At 39.1% G+C, this 26,023-nt stretch overlaps 1 protein-coding gene across 4 annotated transcripts in view; it reads left to right on the forward strand.

Moving 5' to 3' along the window:
• Positions 1-26,023, forward strand: part of LRBA (LPS responsive beige-like anchor protein) — a 552,105-nt gene that overhangs the window by 71,110 nt on the left and 454,972 nt on the right. For all 4 annotated transcript variants that reach the window (XM_029076638.1, XM_029076639.1, XM_029076640.1 and 1 more), the window contains exons 12-22: positions 164-272; positions 1,168-1,320; positions 3,943-4,111; positions 5,555-5,634; positions 6,736-6,798; positions 8,229-8,326; positions 19,557-19,649; positions 20,501-20,609; positions 21,082-21,163; positions 22,830-22,953; positions 23,238-23,430. In XM_029076638.1, coding sequence (XP_028932471.1) covers positions 164-272; positions 1,168-1,320; positions 3,943-4,111; positions 5,555-5,634; positions 6,736-6,798; positions 8,229-8,326; positions 19,557-19,649; positions 20,501-20,609; positions 21,082-21,163; positions 22,830-22,953; positions 23,238-23,430 — 1,273 coding nt within the window. The remainder of the gene's footprint in view (positions 1-163; positions 273-1,167; positions 1,321-3,942; positions 4,112-5,554; positions 5,635-6,735; positions 6,799-8,228; positions 8,327-19,556; positions 19,650-20,500; positions 20,610-21,081; positions 21,164-22,829; positions 22,954-23,237; positions 23,431-26,023) is intronic.

Raw genomic sequence — 26,023 nt, forward strand, 5'->3', positions numbered from 1 at the left:
TGAAAACACAAACTCAAAACATCAGTATTTCAGACCATTTTGAATGTTTTCTGAACTATTAAATAATTACATAACATTTCATTTGAAAGGTAGGAGCTATTTATTTGACTATGTGAGATGATATAGTTGGCTATTGTAAATTTCTCTTTCACTTCTTTTCCAGTTCTACCCTATTGGCTTTTATTATGGAGTTATTGAAGAACTCCATTGCTATGCAAGAGCAGATGCTTTCCTGTAAGGGCTTCCTTGTGGTTGGATACAGTCTGGAAAAGGTAAATGCAGATTACTTCAAAATTTGAATTATTTGTTTGTATCCCAATTTGATTTACTAATGAATGAATAGCAACCATTATAATCATGTAAGTTTACTTAATTCCATTTAATTTTTACAGCAGTTGAGTTAGAGCTAAGAAGTGGTACGGCTTAGTGGAAAGAGCCCAGGTCTGGGAGTCAGAGAACCTGAGTTCTAATACCTGTTGTGTGACCCTGGGCAAGTCACCTGTTTTGCCCCAGTTTCCTCATCTCTAACGTGGGGATTCAATACCTTTTCTTCCTCACACTTAGAATATGAACCTTGGTTAGGGCAGGGACTGCATCCGACCCAAATATAATAATAATAATAATAATAATAATGTTGGCACGCACTTGTTAAGCGCTTACTATGAGCCGAGCACTGTTCTAAGAGCTGGGGTAGATACACGGTAATCAGGTCCCAAGTGAGTCTCACAGTCTTAATCCCCATTTTCCAGATGAGGTAACTGAGGCACAGAGAAGTTAAGTGACTTGCCTAGAGTCACACAGCTGACAAGCGGCGGAGCCGGTATTAGAACCCATGACCTCTGACTCCTAAGCCCGTGCTTTTTTCATCTTATATCTACCTCAGCACTTCATTTGTTTGGCGCTTAATAAGTGCGTAACAAATGCTACCTCAATTATTAGAGCAATTACCATTTGTTTAGCCTCAGACAGCCCGTGCCAATATTGGGGTTATTGCTTTAGAGAGTCTCAACGTTGCCTCTTGCCTAGAGTCCCATTTTGCTTCTAATTTGGGGAACAGTTTTTAATGCAAAATCCCTTTAAAGCTCAGAAAAAAACCCATCGTCCTTAGGTTGCTAAATCTTAAGGTTAAATCGAGTGACTTTAAGAACCCTTGCTTATTCTTTGCAGTCTTCCAAATCCCATGTCACCAGAGCAGTACTTGAACTTTGCCTTGCATTTTCAAAGTACCTGAGCAACCTGCATAACGGAATGCCCTTACTTAAGCAACTCTGTGATCACATTCTCCTCAACCCTGCAATATGGATTCACACCCCAGCAAAGGTAAGGCTTTGTGTCTCTTGTACTCAGAATAATATTCCTAAAGGATGGGTATGTGTTAGCTAGGAAAGGATAGGGATTTCCTTTATATACAGTTTCATCTAACGGTACTCCTGGATGTGGCATGATATTTTAATTTTTTTTTAAAGAGGGTAGGTGCCCATCGGGGAGATGATGCCAGTATCTCCATGCTCCCAGATTTTCTGGTGGGAAAGATAGCAAGGTTCCCATCTCTCCCTTGGATTAAAAAAGGAATCAGAGGAGGAGCCAGGATGGAGGACGAGGAGCCAGGATGGAGGACGAGGAGCCAGGAGCTAGTTGCTACAGCGGCAGGGCTTGTCTGAGATGGTGGCGATCAGGCTTGGGTGAGGCAAGAGGGCAAGGACCAACAGGCCGCTGGCATTCATTTCGGGTATCTAGTGGAGTTCAGAGTGAGGAGGTGTTCCCTGGCACCTTTTACTTTCTCTCCCTTCCCCTTCTTTCTCTCTTTCCCTCCCTCTCCCCTCTGCCCTTCCCCTCTGTTTCTACCTCCTCTGCCCTCATGTTTCCTCCCCGTCTACTCCAAATGAAAAGTAGGTGCCACTCTTTGTGATATCTTGGTTTGCGGCTACTGATATGGGAATTTTCTTTATTTGGTATAAATGGGATGTCAGTTTTTATTCAATGAGAAAACTAAAATTCTGCTTTGGAGGACATTTAAAATAAAGTCTAATTTAATAGTAGACACCTTAATGATCTGAAACATGAGAAATTGTAAGCTTGTTGAGGGGCAGGGAACATGTGTACCGACTCTGTATTGTCCTCTCCAAAGCACTTAGTTCAGTGCTCTGCATACAGTTAAACCTTCAGTAAAAACCACTGAACACCCTGGTTTGCCAGCACCAAAATATAGTTTTTACAGATACCTGGGCTACTACAGAAAATGTCAGACAATACACTACTTTAGCTTTTTGGGTTTTTTTATGTGGTAAGGTGAAGGGGACTGAGGGAAGGTTACTGGTAGAACTGGAAGAACCGTAATAACTTTGAACTTTTTGACTTGCATGTAAACCACAAACCATAGCTTTACGTTTATACTTTGCATTTAATTCCTGTATGATGTCTGAATGTAGCGTTGACAGTTCATAGGAGGGTTAACTGGAGTTTTTTGATTGCGATTAACAGATAAGTAGGGAAATATAATAAGGTATATGCACAAGAATATTTTGCGTTTTGTGTAAACATTACTGCGAGTCAAAAATTCACATGTAGAAAGATTAGTACTCAGGTTATAGAATCAGCCAGTAAAGGCAAATCACCAGGCTTGTTCTATACTTATCTGGCAGCTGAAGGAATGTGCTGTTTTCCTCTGCTAGTATTCAAGCCAACACCACACAGCCTGCTTGTGTTGGCCGTCCCACTAAACCTAACCCGTAATTCCACATGTATTTAGCCAATCCCAGGATACAGTGTGTCTTGTCTCTAGTTCACCTTTCAGAGCGAGGGAGGGAAAAACAGCTCTGCTCCGCTTGCCATTTGGAAGCAATCAAATTAGGCAGCTGGAGGTCTTAACCTCTTTTTTTTTTTTTTTTTTTCCTCCCACCTGAAATTTAACCTTTTTCTTTCTGTGACCTTTACTTTTTGATTACATTTGTGAATGGAATCTAACTTCTTTTGTAGCGTTTGTAGAGGCGATACTTGGCTATTGATTTACATACTCTAAGCTCTGTTTCCTCCTATTTGCAAGTTATATTTGTTCCTGTCTCATCTGTTAGTCTAAGGTCCTTGATGTCTGAAGTGCTTGAACTGTCTGAAGTTCCTAGTATGGTTTCCGCACAGTATGCCCACAGAGACTAATGATTGTACGATTAATGAACATATGAGACAGTTTTCCCCTTATAATGCAGCCCAAATGATGTTTTTCATGTTGATGAGAGTAGTTACGGAAGTTGTTGCCATTATCAGAGAGCTCCATTTAGTGGTACAGTACAGTATAATGTAGGCTGTGTATTTTTTCTCGTTGCTGCTCTCTGCCCTAGTGGGGAAAAAAGAGTGACTCAACTTTTGTCCAACTAAAGAAAGCATCTCCAGTTTAGTGCTAAGCTCTTAATAAAGTGCTGTGCACATAGCATTCAATAAATACCACTGATTCAGGAATTAAATTTTATCATATTATTATTGATATTAATGCCTGTATCCTTCTCCAGACCAAAAGCTCCTTATGACTAGGGAATGTGTCAGCTGATTCTATTGTATTCTCCCAAGTGGTCTGTGCAGTGATGTGCACACAGTAAATGCTCAGTAGATACAGTGGATTGAAATTCTCAAAGCAATGTTTGTTGGCATGGCTAAAGTTTTATAGTGTCATTTTTAAGTCATGAAAAGTTACCTCCATTGTTTTCAAAAGTAAGAGCATTGTGAAACTTTTCCGAAGCATCTGGTACAATAATCTGGTCTGGAATTCCAACTTTTACAAATTTGTGTGTTTTTAGAGTGTTCTTTAAAATAAAAATCAAACAAAAAAATAGAGTTGATTACCAAACTCTGCAAGAGGCCCCAGATGTTGACAGGAAAGAGGGAAAAGAAATGATCAGATTTACATTCTGATTTTCATTAAAATAAGCTATTTTTATTTGGGTGCTCCAGGTCCAGATGACCCTCTACACATACCTGTCCACAGAATTTGTTGGTACAGCCAACATATATAATGCAATTCGGCGGGTTGGAACTGTGCTTCTGGTAATGCATACCCTAAAATACTACTACTGGACAGTGAATCCCCAGGATCGCAGTGGAATCATCCCGAAAGGCTTGGGTATGCTATCTTTTTTGTCTCTCATCAACAAATGAAGGTTTAGAAAAGTTTTCCCCTAGCTGAGAGCATTTCTTCTTATGCTTTGAACAGAATATTGTGAGTTAGGGAATGTGGACCTAATTTTTAGAGAATGCTTTCCTGAAGTACTTGTAATAATTTAATGAGATTATGGAACAATTACGTGGACTGGCAAAAACCTTCCTAATGAATCCTTATATTTTAACGGGCCAGTTTTGTACTGGGACAGAATATTGCCTGGTTGAAATTGGGAGAGGATTGCTGAATTCAAGACACCTGAGTAACACGTTTACTGTCAATGAAAAAGAACTAGTGGATTAGTCACTTTCCTCTTCCGGGTTCTTGCCAAGTGCTGAAATCAACTTTTGTTTACAAGAACCCTCTCATTTTTCTTAGGGAATATCAAGTAATGAGTGGTGTCCCTTTCAACCTAACCAATATAAAACTCATTCTAAGGATGGTCTAAAAGGTTTCTGTCAAATGTGTATGCCAAGCAGAGAAACCAATTTGATAAGCAGCTGAAAATAAAACTTTCATGTGACATCCTCAAAGTAGCAGACATAGTGAACCTTCTCAGCGTGTTCTGGAAAGGGACTATGGAAACAGAGCTGTCTCAAATTTGTGGTGGCTACAAATTTATTTGGGCCATCGAAGGTCGTGGTTCTGCAACTTGCAAACTAGCTTATCGAAGTGATAAGTTGCAAGGGAGAAGATGAGTGAAGAGGCCCCATTAGGGAGCTTACAAAATAAACAGATTTTTAGTGTCCTAGGAGAGATTTATTTGGTCAAGAAATATGAATTCCCATAATGGGAAACATTTGTGAATGTGAGGAGGGGCGTCAAAACAAGACAGAGTGCATTGAGGTCCCTTTTAGGTAACCTTGGGTGGTAAGAAGTCATCTCTGACATATTAATTTACACCACAGTGTCACTCTAAAAGAGAAAAACTTTTTTATATGATATGTTGATATGCTGTTATTGCACAAAATTGGGGCTAAAGATTCAGATTTAACTAACTGTTCTCTTATAGGCCATGTAGAATTGTAAATATAGTTGTATTAATGAATACTAATGTTGTTTATCATTTCAGTAGACACGGGATAAATTAGCATCCTTATATTAATGTTAAACTATTTAAACTATTGTAAACTATTTGAGAAGTCAAATAATTTCAGAGGCCCTTGCCTGGCCTCCTAATTTTCACTTGCGATTTTGCACTTGGAAAAATGATCTTGCAATTGATTGGTTGTGAAGTTGAGTGCTTGGCCTTCAGAGGCATGAAAGGAAAGTTGTCCTTTGGAAAACTAAGCTACATTTGTTCATTTTAAATGGACAGAAAATACATTGACCATGAGAAGATTAGAATCAGACAGTTTACTAGTCTTTGAAATACTTAATGTTTTTTTTTCTCTCTCCCTTTCCAAGATGGGCCACGACCTGATCAGAAAGAAACATTTTCCCTCCGAGCATTCTTACTGATTTTCATTAAGCAGTTAGTGATGAAGGTGGGTAAGAAGTCTATGTTTTGGGGGATGGGCATACCCATACAATGGAAGTTTAGATGTTGCTGTTGCCTCCTCTGTGGTACTGCCTCCTCTGTGGTACTTTAAAAGATAATGTGAAACTAAAGGCGTGATAGGGATTTTGAGTATTATCTAGAGTACGGCCTGTATCCAGCTGGCCTGCCACTAACTATTCCAGGCACATGCTAACTCTTCTTTCAAATATTCAGGGCGGAAGATTCTGCAGATACTCTTAGACCTTGTTCTAGTGTCATAAAGCCTCAATGACGTAGATAATAAATTTTGGAGCCTTTACCTGTGGTTAAACTCCATTCGACCATCATTTTCAGAGTGTATTTTAAGGTTGTATTAGACTAACAGCCTCATAGATGTATTTTGCTTCAATATCTTACGCAGTATTGGGGTTGATCAAAGTTATATTGTTTAAAGTTTTTTTTTTAGCTTAGTTTCCATGATTAGCAGTATGTAAGCATATTTGGTATGCATGGGTTAACTGTTACGTTATAATTTACAGTTATAGTTGTTATCCAGTATGATGGGAACACTTAATCTTCCCTTAACCTAGGATCTTCAGTATCCTTTTATTCTTGCCGCAAACACATTTTTCATCTTTTAGCTTCTTTTGGCTTCAAATTTCTCTTCTTTGTGTTTTTCAGTTTTTTCATTTATTGTACTTAGAAATTGCAGCCATTCAAGCAATTTCCAGGTGCTTTAAATCATTTATTTCTTTAACAGTAAGCTAGATTTACTTTGGTGTAAACCATTAGTCTTTGTGACTGAGAGAATGGTGGTTAGAGAGTGGAACACTTGATTGCTACTTAAGTTCCATTGTTTAATATAAGCTACTTGGATAACTTTATTTTTGCACCTTTGTTTCAGTCCTCTCGTCATTGTTTACATTTTTCAAGCGTAGTTATTTACCAAAGCAAAATCTTTTGAACTCTATTGGATTTAATTTTCACTCTTTGCCTTTAAGGCAGTTGCCCAATTCTCTGAAGCTGTGTCTGTTTCATTTCCTCCTTTAAAATGTTTTCTGGTACTTCATATAAAGAAACAAAAGATAACTGTGTTAAATTTTTGAAGGATTCTGGTGTAAAAGAAGATGAACTACAGGCTATTCTCAATTATCTACTCACTATTCATGAGGTAATATTTACATTTTCCTTTGGTTATTTTACACTTTTCATAGCTGTTCTTATTTGGTAAATTCTTATTTTTTGCAAAAAGTAAAAATCTTCAATAATTTGAATCCTGGTTTTGTATAAACTGGTGAATAACCACTTGCTTCTAAGGTGTAAGAAGTTTGCAAAGCCTTTGAAATGCCTAAAAGTATCCTCTGTTACCACAAGATGGCTCTGCAATGAAAAGGAATGAGTGGAAAAACCCAAAACCTGACTGCTAAATTAGATATACTTTCATTATTTAAAGCCCCACTTTTCTTAGGGTTTTAGTAAAGCACCACTTCTGTTAGGGTTTCAGTTAAGCAAGTACATCACCTCTTCCTATGCTTAAGTGAAAAAAAATTATAATCAAAATTTTTTTGTTGATTGCTACTTTAAAATTCTATTTCTTAAATAAGACAACCCATTTATAATAGTCTTGAACAGTTGGGGATTTCGGTCCATAAGGAGCTTGCAAATTCCATAGGGTTCTTGCCATGGGCTGCATCTTTGTATTTTAAAACCAGAAAAACCCACTTAGGCTGGATGTGAACATCAAAGACAAAGGAAATAAGAACATAAATCTAACAGAATGAATCTCTGTAAAGATGTAATAAATGAGAAAACTTTGTAAATTAAATTAATTTCATATGAAGCAATAAAGTTGGTTTTTTCATTTGGATTTACATACTTATATTTTCTTTCCAGTCTCTTTCCTCATGAGACACTGAGTGTCTGTAACATTGAAGCAATTCATTCTTTCTCCATTTGTAAATGGCAGCTATTGATAGCAAAGTAGTAATGACCAAATTTTCATAATTGTTGTACAGAAAAGAAAAGGGAACTGGTTTAGTGGTTAATTGTAATCCCATAGTGAAATGTAATTTCTTCAACAATTAGTTTGAATCCTCCTATTCCCATCCTTATCTGCTGAGCTCTTCCTTACAAGTAGAAGGTTCTAAATTCCCTTTCTTTTCATTTACCCAATATATAATACTGTGAATAATATTTTCTGTATAACATTAAAAAGACAGGGATTGCATTGCTCATTATTTAGGAATTTGATAAAATTTCAAAATTTTATCTATCCCAGTAGGGCCAGGCTGGTATCAGTGTGATAAATAATCCAGATTAGCAGTCCAGTTTTTCTTTTTTGGGGGAAGTCATTTACCCAGCAATCAGTGGTATATGTGCCTAAATATTAGAAGTGCAGAAGTATTAGAAGTCATGGAGTACTGTATAAAGTGGAAATATATTAAGAAGTTTATTTTTAAAGGGGTCCAAATAGGACTAAAGTGATATTGAATGAAACACTGACTGGAAAGATATATATATATATAGTGATAAGATAATGTCATTTTAATCATTCAGTTATAAAGACTATCAGTTCAAATGACTGCCTTTTTAAAAATCTAGGATGACAATCTAATAGATGTTCTCCAGCTTCTTGTTGCTCTAATGGCTGAACATCCCAGTTCCATGATCCCTGCTTTTGACCAGAGGAATGGGTTAAGGTAAGACTTTTTCAGGGACTATAAAGGGGGAGTTATATTGTAAAATATGGTGAAATTAAGCAAAATCAATTCTTTGAGTATTTTTGGGACTCATGTTGACTTTGGTAAGTACTGTGAATCTAATGTGTGAATTTTAAATTACTTGGGCTTAAATGAAATCCTGATCTAATTCCTTATATGATCATGGAAGTTTTTGTTTCCTCAAACTGTGTTGCTACAGATTCTTTGTTTTTCATAAATTCCATCTAGCCCTTGGGTACTACCTGTAGTGATAGTATTTATAAAGAGCCTACTGTGTGCCAAGCACTTTTCTAAGCACTGGGGAAAAATACATGGGTGAGAATTAATAATAATAATAATAATGTTGGTATTTGTTAAGCGCTTACTATGTGCCGAGCACTGTTCTAAGCGCTGGGGTAGACATAGGGGAATCAGGTTGTCCCACGTGGGGCTCACAGTCTTAATCCCCATTTTACAGATGAGGAAACTGAGGCACAGAGAAGTTAAGTGACTTGCCCACAGTCACACAGCCGACAAGTGGCAGAGCTGGGATTCGAACTCATGAGCCCTGACTCCAAAGCCCGTGCTCTTTCCACCGAGCCACGCTGCTCTGTCACCCAAGGGGCTCACAATAAATCAGTTGTACTAATTGAACACGTATTATGTGTGGAGAACTGTACTAAGCATTTGGGAGAGTACAGTATACAATATAACAGAGTTGGTAGACATATTCCCTGCCCACAACAAGCTTAGAATCTAAGTATAAAGGAGGAAAAGAGACTTGTGCCAGGCTTATAATGAAAGATTTGAGCAATCAGAATACAAAAACAGCATACAAGACAAGGGGCTGAGCAGTTTACAGAATTTAAATAAAAAGGTGTAGTAATAACAGCAGAAGTAGCAATGTTACTTGAGTGCCAGAGTCCTAAGCATACCATTAAGCACTCGAGAAAGAACCCAAGCCCAAGACATGCACTCGGCCCACAAGGAATTTGTACTCTAATATTCTTCATCTCTTATCCTGCTCTCGATTAAGAAAGTGAGCAGGAAATGAGGAAGACCCATAAAGCAAAGACAACTTTTAGACACTTGGGAGTCTGTGGCTGTTGTGACTCCCAGACCCTGAAAACACCACCTGAGCATGGAGGAGCAAAAGTCAACTGCAGAATTCCTCTGCTCCTGCTGTACCCTCCATCTGTGCTTTTTGATGTTGCTTTTCTGCTCCTTTTTGCTTTTACATGTCCATGAGGCCCCTCCCCACCTTCTCGTGCATGTTCAATAATCCATTGCAGTATTCTGATTCCATTGTTCGTAAATACTTTAATGTTCATCTCTCCCATTCGAGCATAAACTCCTTGTGGGCAAGGAATGAGTTTTGTGGTTCTCTTATACTTAGCGAGATCTCAGTTTAGTGCATTGTGATCAGTGTACTCTTAAATACCACTGCTTTGGAGAATTTCAGCCTGCACCACATAGACCTTCTTGGCTCTGAAATCCTCAATGATATTATCTTAGATTTTTGCCAGGAGAACGTATAAAATATAAGCAAAATGCTATCTTTGCTCCTTCCGGAATTAATGTTTAACTAAAGCATAAAAATGTTTCTACGCAACGAAGCTTCTCTTCTTTCTGCATTCAGTTTCATGTGTGCTTTTGTCAGTTGCTGTTTCCAGGCCTCATCCTACCTGGGGACTTTTACTCCCGCCAGCTTTTCATCCGGTTAAAATTTCTGACTGTATTAAGTTTTTCCAAAAAATCTCTTCGTGTCATATGCTGGATCCTGACTTTTGGAGATTTCTGTCCGTGATTGGTCCTCGTTGAAATCAGGTCATAAACTTCCTCAGTTGAGAAAGTTCCCTTATGTTTTGCTTTTGCTGGTTAGGCTCAGGTACGTTCTGGGCACTTGAGAAATACCAGGAGCTTTCCTGGCTGGTACTTGGTGGCTCGTTTCTTTCTCTAACAACAGTTATTAGCTGTGGATTTACTGATTGCCTTTATTATAGACAAATAATGTTATAAAAATTGGTCTAAAAATATTACATTAAAATCTTACATAACAGAACTGTCCTTTTTTAATGACTTCTCTGGCATTATCTCATTGCTCTTTTTCTACTTTCATTTCTGTTTTTTGAGCTAATAGTGAACAATTACACATTCTTGCTTCCCCTATGAAACTTTAATAATTAAAACTATATTTGACATTTTTTGATTTTTACAAGCATGAATTTTCTCCTGAAATTTACCTCTGAAGTGAACAACACTGACTTCTCTTTTAGGAATGGCGAACTGCCTTCTTCTCTGAAAAGGGGAGTAGGAAAAAAAAAACCCTCTATTTGAAAAATTGCAGTGCAGACAGCACTTATCTATCTCTGCTCAAAGCATATCACATTGTTTTTTGGAAATTTTGAATTACAGCATTTCTGGGAGGAGAAATGCTAGTGTTGCTAAATCTTTTGTTGTTAAAATCAGGTTTGGAATGATTTAGGTGACTTGCCTGAGTTTGCCCAGTGAAGTTGGGACTGAAATTAGGATATGAAATAGGAACGAAGTCTTTTGAAATGTAATTTATTTCAGTTTCCCATTCTGTTTCATGACTTCTTTTGTTTCTCATGCAAATGGATTCTGTCTGCATTTGATCCTGTTTTGTAGGGATTTTAGGGAGCAGAGGCAGGTCTAAATGCCAAATTTCCCTTGTGGTAGAAAATGCAGTTTTTTCATTTCTTTCTTACTGAAGTGGAAGGCAGTCATGAAATCAGGTGGTGCAGGTTCTTTCTATTGTCAGAGCACCTGCTCACCTCTAGCCATACTGAATTCACCATTCCCCAGCTGGATAGCTAAGCTAAAAGTAAGTACAGAAAGTGTGAGGAAAGCAAGATGAGCAGAGATTAAATGCTGTTTGTGTCTGCATACCATCTCATTCCTCAGCTGGTACCAATCGCTCAAAATAAATCTGAAGAATTAGTGTTAAAGGTGCAAGAATGCTGGTCCCGATCAGGCGGAGAGTACAGTAAGACACTCCTTGCCGTCAAGGAGCTTTCTATCTAAATACACAATCAGCTACAGAGATGAATTCAGAGATGTATCCAAGTGCTGATCAAAAGGGAAGGAAAAATTTGAATGATGGGTTGGGAGCAGGTGGGATTTGTCTGAAAAGATTGATTGGAGAAGATGAGTATCAAATGAGCTCCGGGGTTTCAAGGTTTCTCTCCTCCCCATCGCATACCTCCTACTCATGTATCACTCCCTCCTCTCCTTTCATACAGGTCCCTTTCTGCACACATACCCACAGTCTTCACGTCTGATAAAATGGATATTGCTACAGCAGTGCTTGGAAGTATCCTCAAGGGGTCGAGGGATCCCCCGATCTATGACCTCCGGCTTAGTGGATAGAAACTAGAATAGGAATGAAGGGATTTGGGAACTATCCCCTACCATTGACTGGGGTGACTCTTGGTAGGTGACCAGGTGTCCCAGATTCATCAGGGTGATCCCCTTTTGACAGCTGTTTTACCATCCAAATTGTCCACTAGGATCCCACTTGAAGCTGAGGTGTCCGTAGTCTGTGGTTGTGACAAGGAGGAGCAGTAGCGTTGTGTAGAGTAGAGCTAGTTGCAACAGCAGTAGCAGAAGTGGGGAAACCACAGTCACGATACACCCTTTCCTAGTGCATCTTCGGGACACCATGTTCTCTGGTGACCATGATTTATGGAACCATTTTGGCTACAGTGTGGTGAAAATGTAGGTCCCCCAAATAATAACTACAGCACGGAAGCCATTAAATTGTAAACTCCTTGGTATCAGGAATCTATCCCTCGCTTTGTTGTGACCCCACCCCCAGGTGCTAAGTGCAATGCTTAGCACTTAATAATAATAATGGTGTTTGTTAAGTGCTTACTCTGAGCACTATTCTATGCACTGGGGGAGATACACCTAATCAGATTGTCCCACATGAGGCTCTCAGTCTCAATCCCCATTTTACAGATGGGGTAATTGAGGCACAGAGAAGTTGAGTGACTTGCCCAAGGTCACACAGCAGACCCGTGGCAGAGCCGGGATTGGAACTCACGACCTCTGACTCCCAAGCCTGGGCTCTTTCCACTAAGCCACGCTGCAGAGGCACTTAATAAATACCACCAATTAACTGGGAGTCTGCACTTTAACCGTTGGCTTCCTGTTGGCGGCTACCACCCAAGTGGTAGGACTGACAGGCCACAGCTGCATTGGTCCTTGCTCTTGTGGCCCAAGCCATAGGTAGGTGGTGGAAGGTGAGAGTGAGATACTGTATCTGTTCTCTCTCCCCATTTATCTGTCCTCTTTCTCTAGCTGCTTTTCTTGCTTTGGTGACAGGATAGACAAATTGAGATTCAGAGAGTAGGTTAGCACTGGAGGAGCAAATTTTACAGATGGAGTTGTATTAGGGAATTGCCATTGTTCTTGTCTGTCTCCCCCGATTAGACTGTAAGCCCGTCAAACGGCAGGGACTGTCTCTGTTACCGGCTTGTTCATTCCAAGCGCTTAGTACAGTGCTCTGCACATAGTAAGCGCTCAATAAATACTATTGAATGAATGAACGAACTAAGTGACATAGGGGGAAGAGAGCTGATTGAGTTCTTTAAAGTCGATTGTAATGAGTTTGTGTTTGGATACGGAGGTGGATGGACAACCGTTGGGGGTTTTTGAGGAGTGGGGCGATATGGACTGAATGATTCAACAGTGAGGTAGATGAGATTGAGGTACCCTGAGTAGGTTGGTATTTTGAGGAGCAAAGCGTGTGGGCTGTGTTGGACTAAGGACTGTAAGCTTGTCAAAGGGCAGGGACTGTCTCTATCTGTTACTGATTTGTACATTCCAAGCGCTTAGTACAGTGCTCTGCACATAGTAAGCAATCAATAAATACTATTGAATGAATAATACAACTCCATCTGTAAAATTTGCTCCTCCAGTGCTGACCTACTCTCTGAATCTCAATTTGTCTATCCTGTCACCAAACCCTTGTCCCCATCCTCCTTCTGGCCTGGAACTCCCTCTCACTTCATATCAGAGAGACCATGACTCTCCCCACTTAAAAGCCCTCCTAAAAATAACTCCAAGAGGTCTTTCCTGACCAAGCTCTCATTTCATTAATTCAATCATATTTTTTGAGGGCTTACTGTGTGCAGAGCACTGTACTAAGCTCTTAATGATGGTATTTGTTAAGCACTTATTATGTTCTAAGTGCTGGAGTAGACACAAGGTTATCAGTTTATCCCATGTGGGGCTCATGGTCTCAATCCCCATTTTACAGATGAGGTAACTGAGGCACAGAGAAGCTAAGTGACTTACCCAAAGTCACCCAGCAGGCAAGTGGCAGAGTCAGGATTAGAACTCGGGTCCTCTGACTCCCAAGCCCATGCTCTTCCCTCTAGACCACACTGCTTCTCAAATAAAATACAAGTGACATCCAGAGTCAGTGGCGATTATATTTTTGGGTGCTCAAAACGGGACAGATGGAGGGATGTAGATTTCAGGAGAAGTGGCCAAAAAGCAAGAAAAGCAGCTAGAGAAAGAGGACAGATAAATGGGGAGAGAGAACAGATACAGTATCTCACTCTCACCTTCCACCATCTACCTGTGGCTTGGGCCACAAGAGCAAGGACCAATGCAGCTGTGGCCTGTCAGTCCTACCACTTGGGTGGTAGCCGCCAACAGGAAGCCAACGGTCAAAGTGCAGACTCCCAGTTAATCGGCGGTATTTATTAAGTGCCTCTACAGCGTGGCTTAGTGGAAAGAGGCCGGGCTTGGGAGTCAGAGGTCGTGGGTTCCAATCCCGGCTCTGCCACTGGTCTGCTGTGTGACCTTGGGCAAGTCACTCAACTTCTCTGTGCCTCAATTACCTCAGGGAATCAACTAAGTGACATAGGGGGTAGAGAGCTGATTGAGTTCTTTAAAGTCGATTGTAATGAGTTTGTGTTTGGATACGGAGGTGGATGGACAACCGTTGGGGGTTTTTGAGGAGTGGGGCGATATGGACTGAATGATTCATCAGTGAGGTAGATGAGATCGCGGTACCCTGAGTAGGTTGGTATTTTGAGGAGCAAAGCGTGTGGGCTGTGTTGGACTAAGGACTGTAAGCTTGTCAAAGGGCAGGGACTGTCTCTATCTGTTACTGATTTGTACATTCCAAGCGCTTAGTACAGTGCTCTGCACATAGTAAGCGCTCAATAAATACTATTGAATGAAATCAGTGAGGTATGATCGGAGGGGGTGAGCGGATTTAACAAATGTAACTTCTTAGATCATGATTAATTGACCAAGACCTAAGAGCTTTCTCTAAACAAATGGTATGATGCAGGAAGAATTGCCTGTGGAGAAAGAATAGAACCCACAGTAGAATCAATATTTAATTTCTGGTATTAAAATACGGAGCTTCCATTAATAAACAAATATAATTAATATTAGATCGTGGTCAGCTGTGCAGAGAAAAATAAAAGTGCTCAATGTGGGACTGTGCACATGTGGGTTCTTATAAATGCCATACGAAAGACTCAGAAAAGGGAGCCCTTTAAATTCACAATTGATATTTTTGATTCTTTACAAAGGACTGTATGTGAAATCTCAAAATAGCTAGTTCATTCATTCAGTCATATTAATTGAGTGCTTACTGTGTGCAGAGCACTGAACTAAGCGCTTAGTTCTAGATATCGTGTTGTGCAGGTGCCTTGGAAATTTACGAAATTTGCTAGTTTTCTTTTCTAATAGCATCTTTCTAGAAGTGCATAAATTATAACAACGGATTGCCTTTCAAATCACTCCCCAGTTGGTTGATATTGTCCGAATCTAAATTTATGCACATAGAGTACCACAGGTCGGCTTCATTATAATGATCAGTCTTTATTAATACAGTTTAAGGTCTGCCTGTTGCATTGAGGAGCGTAGTGCGAAGTGCTTGGGTGTGTACAGCAGAAGCAGAAGAGTAGTTCATGACATTGAGGATCTTACAATCAAATGAATTGATGTGGAAATGAAGTTATTGTCAAAACCACTTTCATTTATTCATTCATTCATTGTCATATTCAGCACTTACTGTGTGCAGAGCACTGTATTAAGCGCTTGGAATGTATGGTTCGGCAACAGATAGAGACAGTTCCTGCCCAACAATAGGCTTATAGACTAAAAGGGCAAGGCAGACTGTAAAGCCAAACAAGTAGTCAGGCATCAGTATTGTCAAAGTAGATAAATACAATCATAGATATATACACATCATTTATAAAATAGAGGAATAAATGATATATACAAAAATACAGAAGTGCTGTGGGGAAGGGAAGTGGGTAGAGCAGAGGGAGGGATTGGGGGAATGGGGAGGGCAGAGGGAAAGGGAGGGCTTAGTCTGGGAAGGCCTCCTGGAGGAGGTGAGCTCTCAGTAGGGCTTTGAAGAGGGGAAGAGAGTTAGTTTGGCAGACGTGAGGAGGGAGGGCATTCCAGGTCAGCGGTTGGATGTGGGCCAGGGGTTGACGGGACAGGCAAGAATGAGGCACAGTGAGGAGGTTAGCGGCAGAGTAGCGGAGTGTATGGGGTGGACTGTAGAAGGACAGAAGGGAGGTGAGGTAGGAGGGGGCAAGGTGATGGAGAGCTTTGAAGCCATGAGTGAGGAGTTTTTGCTTCATGTGAAAGTTGATGGGCAGCCACTGGAAGTTTTTGAGGAAGGGAATGACATACCCAGAGCATTTCTGTAGAAAGGTAATCCGTGCAGTGGAGTGAAGTATAGACTAAAGCGGGGAGAGGCAGGCGGATTTAGCAGTTCTAGGGTAAGTCCACTAACGTTAAGCAAAATGAGAAGCTGAGAGAACTAAGAGTCGATACAGCATGTGCCTACAAGCCAGAAGGACCTGGGTTCTAATCCCAGCTCTGTCACTTGTATGCTGTGTCACTTAACTTTTTTGTGCCTCAGTTACCTCCTCTGTAAAATGAGGATTAAGACCTTGAGCCCCATGTGGGACATGGACTTTGTCCAATCTGATTAGCTTGTATCTACCCCAGCACTTAATATAGTGCATGGCACTTAATAAGTTCTTAATAAATGCCGTTTGGGGGAAAAAAAAGTATTCCTCTAAATTTAGCAAATGTAAATTGATATTCTAGATTCTGCGTGTCAAGCAGTAAAAAGTACCTATTGTATTCAGATCAATCCTTTGATCTAAGTTGTGAGTTGGTAGAAGTGGATAGAGACATGTGAATCATCAGAAATTATAATTACTGATAATAAAATATTTAAAAATACTAGGCAACGCCTACTGCTGTCTGTGCCTCAGTATTTGCTAAGTAGAACACCACAGACATGCAGATTTTCATGAAATCAGATCAGAACAATCCCCCAGTTTGGTAGTGATTGAGGGGGAAAACCTACAGTATATTTTGTGACCTTCCAAATAAACATTAGGCTAGACTTTCTATTTTCTTTTAAATTTTCTCCATTCTGAAACTGGGTTTTTCACTAAATCAATGGATGATTACATGAATAAAAGAAGTGTTAGCTATGGGGTTTGTTATCCACAGTTTCAGTTCTGCTCAGGCTCAAAATCACCAGCATGGTCTGGCTCAAATTGCATCCTGAGACTGTGGTAACCAGATATGTGATGGGTTTGGGTCTGGCTCCATCCCTGAGGCAAGAGTATTTACTCACGCACAATTGTATTTGTGGGTTCCTGGAACAAACCAAGTGAAAAATTGCATATTGCACAAGTGCCTTCAGCCGTTGTTCCTCATCCCCAGTTGTACCACAATACTTAGAACAGTGCTTGGCACAAAGTAAACACTTAACAAGTACCATCATTATTATTATTCTGACCTTCATGGAGCTTTACAAGCTTTAAATAGGCACAACTTGTGAAGGTGGTTTTTGAATCCAAGTTAGACCAAATCAAATTGAAAGCTTTGCCTTCCCTAAACCAGTCCTGAAGCTGGGCCCCATGGTCCCATCTGAACTTGTGTTCATTTTCGTAGGAATTAAAATGTTAGCAATTTCTCACTTCTTATTTTTACTTCTTTACAAGCAGCCATTTCAGAAGCTGTGTATTTCTTGTGACTAAAGATGTTTCTTTGCAAGAAAAGAGCCTGTGATTGGATGTGGAGCCCCATAGATTATAAACTCCTTGCAGACAGGGATTGTGTCAGCCAATTCCATTGTACTCTCTTAGGGGCATAGCAGAGTGCTCAGTAAGTGCTCAATAAGTACAGTTCAGTCTTCATATTTTTTGGGGGGGTTCCACAGAGATGGAGGAAAATTTTAGAAAACCATTGCTAAACTCTTTACTTGCATTGTGGCTCACTCAGATTAGCATACTAGTGCATGTCTTAATTCGTGTTCTCCATTGGAAAGGTAGAGGAAAAAAGCACTCAGTTCATTATTACCAAAACATTTCTTGCCTCTATTTGTTTTGAGAGCTTGTGTGTTTCCTGCACATTGTCTTTTCAGAGGTATTTATAAATTATTATGCATGTTTCACCTCTGATATAGAGATTGCTCTGTATTAATCCTAGTAAGTAAAATCCTCAGTGGAGTCTGGGGTGATCAGGGAGTATCTCAGCTGACGATACGAGTACGTTTTATACTATAAAAATGTGTACATGAGAACTCTAAAATTCCTTATAGTAGTGCGTGAAGTTTGAAACCCAATTTTTAAGATTTAAGGAGTGTTGCTTAAATTGCTCCCTCTGGGTTCAGTTCTGGGTCTCCTTCTATCCCCCATCTATAGCCACTCGGTAAACTCATTCACTTCCATGGCTTCAGCTACCATTTCTGTGTGGATGATCCTCAGATTTACCTCTTCAATCAATCCAACTCCAGCCCTCACCTCTCCTTTGCTATCTTATATTTCCTTTTGCCTCGAGGATATCTCTATTTGGAAGTCCCGCCGACACCTCAAACAGAATTACTGATCTTTCTGCCCAAACCCTGTCTTCTCCGTGACTTTCCTGTCGCTGTGGACAGGACCACCATTCTTCCTTTCTCACAAGCCTTGGCATTGTCCTTGGCTCGTTTCTTTCATTCAACCCATACTTTCAATCTGTTAATGTATCCTGATGGATCTACCCTCACAGCATCTTTAGAATCCCTCCTTTCCTCTGCATCCAAACTGGTACCACACTGATCCAACACTTATCACATCTCATCCTGACTACTGTGTCAACCTCTTCACTGATCTCTCGACTGCAACCCAACCCCACACTCTGCTCCTCTACCACCAATCTATTCCTATGTATCCCAGTCTCATCTATCTCTCCCCCTTGCCTACATTCTTCTTGAGGCCTGCAACTCCTTCCCCCTTCTTATCTGACAGTTCACCACTTTCCCCACCTTCATGACTAGAGAAGCAGCGTGGCTCAGTGGAAAGAGCCTGGGCTTGGGAGTCAGGGATCATGGGTTCGAATCCTGGCTCTGCCACTTGTCAGCTGTGTGACTGTGGGCAAGTCACTTCACTTCTCTGGGCCTCAGTTACCTCATCTGTAAAATAGGGATTAAGACTGTGAGCCTCACATGGGACAACCTGATTACCCTGTATCTACCCCAGCGCCTAGAACAGTGCTCTGCACATATTAAGTGCTTAACAAATACCAACATTATTATTATTATTATTATTATGACCCTCTTAAAATCACATTTCCTTCAAGAGGCCTTCCCAGATTAAGCCCTTTATTGTCCTCTCTGCCCTGCCCTCTGTCTCAAAAAATAACTTGGCTGTGTTCCCCTTAAGCATTTTGATACTCTTCGCAGTCCACTGATACTTCTGTAAATACTCTTAGACTCCATTTCCCTATACCTAATTTATTTTAATGTCTCTCTTTCCCCCTGTAGACTGTAAGCTCCTTTCCTCTACCAACTTTCTCAAGAGCTTAGTACAGTTCTGTGTCCACAGTAAGCACTTAATAAATACTGTTTATTACCATAATGCCATACCATAATAACACGCCTGATTGCCCATTAGAGAGTGGGCCTCTATGGAAGTTATTCAGAAAGCTTTTGCTTTGAAATTTTCCACTTTAGTGAAAGCAACTGCAGACAAATTTAAGTTATGACATGACATTATCAAATTTGAAGTATGTGAAACTTTTAGGCACTTAAATAGCAGTGGTATCTTTCTTCCTGAAGTTCATCTAGGTAACTTTGATGAGCAGTTATCTTTTACTTGGTCATTCTTTTATGTAAATCCCAAAATTTTGTAGCTCAGGACAATTTCTTGTTTTTCTCATTCAGAGTTATCTACAAACTCCTGGCATCTAAAAGTGAAGGGATTAGAGTGCAAGCCCTCAAAGCTTTGGGATATTTTTTAAAACATCTGGCACCCAAGTGAGTATCAGATCAGAATTCAGCTTTCTGATCAGTCTTCATGTAAACTTTACATGTACAGATTATCTCAGTTTGTGTTCAGCGCTTTTGTCATTTTTAACTCCAATTTTAATATTAAAACTTGCTGCTTTTAATTCATTGCTTTGTGAAGGTCTTTCTAAATTTCTTCTATAACATTTTGTCTTCAGAACTAGAATAGGATGGCGGTTCACCCACCATATATTAAAATTCTTGCAATAAGATTTGAAGTGATGATACGTATCACAGTGTCGCCATGCTATCAGTATGTGTGGTTTGATAATTTAGTTCTTATTTTAGCCACAGATTTATTAATAGTATTAAAATGGATATTTAAATAATTTGGATGTGTATTTAAAACATTTTGATTCCGCTTTTCTGAAACGGTCTCCACCACAGTAGCTTCCTTGAGAGGTTTTTCAGATGCTAAAGGCTAAATTTAATCATCACTGATTAACTTTGGTATGTTTTTATAACAGTCTTCCAACACAATATTTGCCTATTGTAATTTTTTTATTTTGCCTCTCTGCCTATTTAGTGCTTAGCAGTATTAATTTTTTCCTTCACTTTAAATCAAACTTATCTAAAATAAGCTGGGTGACAATTTTAGGGTCTTACCTTTTCTTACGTACTCAGAAGCAACACATCTTGATTTATTAAGTGGAACTATTTTCAAGTATTTCTCAAGCCTCTTTGTGTCTGTGAACATTAGGTTTTTTGGTGGAAAGTAGGGAATTTTGTGTCATGGAAAAGTTTTATGTTTCTGATTCTGTGTAGATATCAACGTACAGTAAAATTGTTTTGAGATGATTTTTTTGTCCCTTTACCTGTAGGAGGAAAGCTGAAGTGATGCTTGGGCATGGTTTGTTCTCACTGCTAGCTGAAAGACTGATGCTTCAAACAAGTTTAATCAGCATGACCACATACAATGTCCTCTTTGAGGTACTTACGTAGTTAGACACCAGTCTTTTAGGTTTTTGATTTTTTTAGAAGACCCAGTTAGAAATTGCCGGCAAATTTGATCTGATAGGATTCTAGATACTATAAGATCATAAAGGTTTGTAATGACCAATTTTTGAAATTAACATAAAAGAAATTTACTGGTGTTTGTTGGTAATATGTAACTCATTTTACATAGGTAATAAACTATAATAGATAAACTATAAAATTGGCATAACAAGTGTGTTTTCATTATTAATTGTGGTTTTTTTTCTAATTTTGATTTAACAAAAACATGTATGGTAATTACATCTAATGTTTTTTGGAATCCAAATATCCTGTTTTACACAGTAATTGAAAGAATGCTAATGCTGATTCCTTTTGATGATCCAGTGAAACTTAAGGTAAAATGGTCTTTGTGCAAAAAAAAATCCACCATTAAACTAATATCTAAGTTTACTTTTTTACTTTGTAGATTCTAATTGAACAGATTTGCACTCAGGTGATACATAAGCAGCACCCTGATCCAGAGTCATCCGTGAAGATCCAGAATCCTCGTGAGTATTTATCTACTTAGACTTTTGAGCCCCCACCTTCCTCCCTCACCACCAATAGTGTTACAGTTCAGTATTTCAACAGAAGGAGGGATATTTTGGGGTCAGTAATTGGAGAGTTTACTTAACTAGCTGTAAATTTATTTTGTCTTAAATCTTGTGTGAGTTGAATCTGGGCTTAGCTGGATGTTTAGAAAGCTGCTGGAGAATTATATGCTTAGGATCTTGATTTAAAACATGGCCCGAGTTCCAACATTTTTCTGATGGCATGATTTAGTGATGTCAGAATACGTGACATGACTTATGGAACTGGCTTCACCCTAAAGTATTGCCTTTGTAAGAATATTGATAAGAAAATTTTTCTTGTTTACATTTCCTGATTTAGTATCATCATTCTTCCAAACTTTAACAATGACCAGATCTCACTCCTTTTATTTTAGACTGCAATAAGATGATTTTATAATCGTGGAATTGTGCTGAAGTTTTAATAAGTTCTAGTGCTAATTGTAAAGTATCCTCTTGCTACTAATACTGTCTTCTCTCAATTTTTAAGGAGAGGTGGTATTTTTTTGTGGGTCAGTGAAACAGTAAATGTACTCAATTATTGGTAACATTATTACCTTTTTTAAAAATCCAGGGTCCTAAAGGAAATGTGGATAGGTTTTATGGAAGGGGAATGCTGACTAGAACCTAGAGGATATTACCCCCCTCATAGACTGCTCTGAAATTTCGAGAAGGGAAATGTAAATGCACTGTAGGAGGAAGTTGGGAGGTCACATTGAGCTAGTAGATTTTTGAAATTGTTTTTTCCTTTTGATAGAAAAGAACAAGTCATACAGCATTGGTAATTCGATTTCTAGTATTAATGTGACATAGGCAAAATAAAGTGATTTCTTTAATTGGAATTTAATTCAGAGTGGAATCATTGGTGTACCCCACCCTCAGTTTGGACATTTTAAAAACTAAATTCAGAAAGCACATGCAAGAGACTTCACAGTAGCAGAACTGTGCTATCTTTTGGTGGGGGCAGATAGGTTTTGGATTTCCACTGGGATTTTGTCTCAAGCTTTGCTTTTTTAAATTTCAAGGGAGCCATGACATGTTTTAAAAGTCGTAATGATAATGAAAAGGGTGTGTGTGGGGGGTGGGTATGCCGAGGGTAGTTAGAAAGAACTGAGTTTGCTTGTTTTCTTGATTGCTTGAATTTTGATATGGGGTAATTCACTCTGGTTTTCATATTTATTTTATAACATGATTAATCAGTTAGGATGTTTTAAAATTCCAAGAAGGTACTTTTGAAAAGAGATCCTGTAAATAGCTATGTTTATTTTAGACTGCTTACTTTGATGCGTGACAGATGAAGACTAATCATCAGATTTTTACCATCATTTAGTTTAAATGTGTCCTGAATAGCCTACCATTTAAATTTTAAATCTTTTCCTTGTAGTGTATATGAAAGGTCTTTGAAGATAAATTGGTTGATTTCTTTTCTCTCCTCAGTACAGATGTTTTCTAATGGAAATATTGCCATTCCCAATGTAAACATACAATACATTAATTTTTAAGGGTGCTTTTTCTCTAACGTGAAGACAGTAGAACCTCAATAATAAAACAGCAGTCTTTTTTTCTTATTGTGGTGGTATTTACTTATTTATAAATTGTCTTGCAGAGGTTCTAAAAGTCGTCGCGACCCTGCTTCGGAATTCTCCCCAGTGCCCAGAGAGCATGGAGGTTCGAAGAGCCTTTCTTTCGGACATGATTAAACTTTTTAATAACAGCAGAGAAAACAGGAGGTAAGCTGACTTACAAAGCACCCAGCCATGTATATTTCAGTATCTTTCAGTGAGCTAAATATCTGGCTGGAAAGATTGGTCTGTTCGTTTAGCCATGTTTTCTTTTAAGGTACATATCAATGATTTTCCCTTAGTGTTAAATGAGTGTAGACACTATCGAGTACCTTAATGGTTTTGGGTGAATTGACGATAAGGATCGCTATTGATAATTTTCACCATTTTTAATATTTTTGATCGCTTTTCCCTTTTGGAACTCTAATTCGGCGCACTTGTGCGTTTCTCAGGAGTTTGCTGCAGTGCTCCGTGTGGCAGGAGTGGATGCTCTCTCTCTGCTATTTTAACCCCAAGAATTCAGAAGAACAGAAGATAACAGAAATGGTCTATGCCATTTTCCGAATTCTCCTTTACCATGCAGTCAAATACGAATGGGGTGGCTGGCGTGTGTGGGTCGATACTCTGTCGATCACACATTCGAAGGTGAGTTTTCATTTTAGGATGTACCTTAGCGTGGAGATACCTGAGATGTAATCAAGTGTTAGCCTGAGAAAGAGAGGATAGGAGTGAAAAAGAAGTTTAAAGAGAAACCCCTTTTTGTGTGTGTGTGTGCGTGTGCGTGTGTGTGTGTGAGGGCGAGAGAGAGAGAGAATGTATATAAGTGAAATGATTTCTATAGCAGAGTAATTATTTGAAAGCAGTGTTAATATGGATATAATGTATGATTATTTTTTGGGTTGTGGAAAAAAGCTGAGTTTTTTTTTGGTGGTGGTTGGTTGTATTATAGAAAGGGCGTTTGTATTGGAATGGAAAGAGACACCATGGGGTGTAGGCATTATCAGCTCTTTGAGTATTAGATTCGGGTTTCTAGGATTTTACACCAGCGTGTTTTTTGGGCACAAGGTGGCGCACCATATCTATTCAGGGAAGAGAAAGCCATTTAGTATCGCAAGGAAGTTGAATAGCTTGAAAGTTGAGGTTGACATTCATTCCTTCGTTTTTATATTTTAATGGGAGCGAAAGAATTGTAATCCTGGAACTGTGGCAGAAATTGAGGCAATAGAGTATATTTACCTTCAGACTGAATAAAAAAGACTTAAGAGGCTGATTCACGGTAAAATCTTGTCTGAATTTTTGTTCTCCACTTAGGTCTTTTGAGAAATTTTTAACCCAGCAACACACCCTACAATTAAATGAAGGAGAGGGAAGTGGGATAATGCAGCTGTGGTGCTTTTGTTTGAGGTTTTACCGAAAGACATTTCAGATATCTTTTGCCCCCCTCATCACCTTGCATGAGAGGCGGGTTGTTGAAAGAGGGATACAGACACCCTCTTTATCATCATGTTTCCTAGTACGGGTGGGGCAGGGAGGGTGCAGGAAAGGCAGAATAAAGGGGAGAAGCATTCTTTCCTATAAACACTTCTTTGCAACCCCCCAGAGCCATGTGTGTATTTTGTTCCTGTAGACTTCCAAAGTGATATGGCCAGGAGTGAGAGAGCACCACAACATAGCCATAACTATTCCTCTGCCCCGAGCGATGGCTGTGGACTGCAGAAGTGATCATAATTATCTCCTTCCTTGCATCAGCTTTTGCTGTGAGCACATTCTTCTCTGAGTGCTTTGGCATTTTGTTTTCATCCAGATGGAAGGAAATAAGAGGGAAGGAGAGTAGGAACACAGGGCAGCTTATTTCAGGGATGAATGTTGTGGGATATTGATGTTTTGATTTGGATTTTGGATTCGGTAGAAGGCCTGCAAGCTCTCCTGGGTTTACGAGTCAGCCGGTAGCTCAACAGTCACTTTTAAAAATCCAGTGAAATTTCATAAACATAAAACAGATTTTTTTTTTGAAATAGGAAAGCAAGTTGGTCTCTCTTTTCTTGGAGATAGGATGAAGGGAGGCACTGAATTGAAGGACCTTTACAGAGATTATTGATTATTAAATAAGTTTAAAAGCCCAAGTAGCATTTAAATTCTCTGGGTAAGAACTAAAAATTGGCTCTTTGGATTTCTATTTTACTCCTATGATGTAAGATACTAAAGAAATCCTTAAAGCTTGCAAGGAAAAATAAACTGTTCTGAAATGGAGGGAACTCATTTTGGGTAAATAATTTGTTTTTGGGGTTTTTGAAAAGTTGGTAAATCTAGTGTATCAGTCCTTAGTAAAACAGAGGGACTGAGGTAATAAATACTTCTGTATTAATTTAGGCAATCTCTCTTTTATTGAAATACTTTTTGATAGCATAAATAAGATAAATTTTCCATTTGACCTTAGGAGAAACAACTTTTAAAGGGTGTGAAGTTATTCTAGTTTAATGGCATACTAAATGTGTCTTCATTTGGTTAGCTGTGTTTGGGGGAAAAATATAATACCCAAATTTAGCTGAAATTACAATAAAAAGATGGCATTTAAAATTAGCTGGATATTTTGGATGTTAGAAATGGACTGCTCATATTCTAAGATTTTGTAGGAGAGTGCTTGAGAATTTACTAGACATAGTGCAAGAGGGTATCAGTATTAAGATTAACAATTTGTAAAATGTTAAGGTGCCATAGAAAAATCAAGAGATAAGTGTTTTGTGTGAGGAAGCAAACCATTTTAGAGCTCTTTTAATACTCCTATATGTAATTGTTCTGTATTGATGCTTATTTTTCCCTTTTGCAGCCATTTTGTATCCTAATATCAGAAATTTATAAGACTATTCCTTTATAAAGAACTAGCATGTAAAGAACGAGTGTTGCAGAATTGGATAGCTTTTGCAGAGCTACTCATCAAGATACATGCAGCTGCTATAAAAAGCCAAAGAAACTCAATTGCAATTTTATTGTCCAGTTTGATAGATTTCCTGCCACCTTTGTAGCAGGGAAGCTGTTTGTCACTGTAACCCTCTCCTCCAACAGCTGCACTACGCTTTATAAGCAGGAACGGCTTTTCTAGCATAATTGCAACGCATCGGTTACTTTAGTCTCGGGGTTCTCCAGAACTGTGTTACTTTGCTCTTTGGACCTACTGTCTCGATTATTTTCATCACGTCTGTTTTGTGTGCAGATTGAGCTGTAACATGTAACTACGAAA

The sequence above is a fragment of the Ornithorhynchus anatinus genome, chromosome 12, assembly GCF_004115215.2.
Source record: "Ornithorhynchus anatinus isolate Pmale09 chromosome 12, mOrnAna1.pri.v4, whole genome shotgun sequence".
Taxonomy (NCBI): domain Eukaryota; kingdom Metazoa; phylum Chordata; class Mammalia; order Monotremata; family Ornithorhynchidae; genus Ornithorhynchus; species Ornithorhynchus anatinus.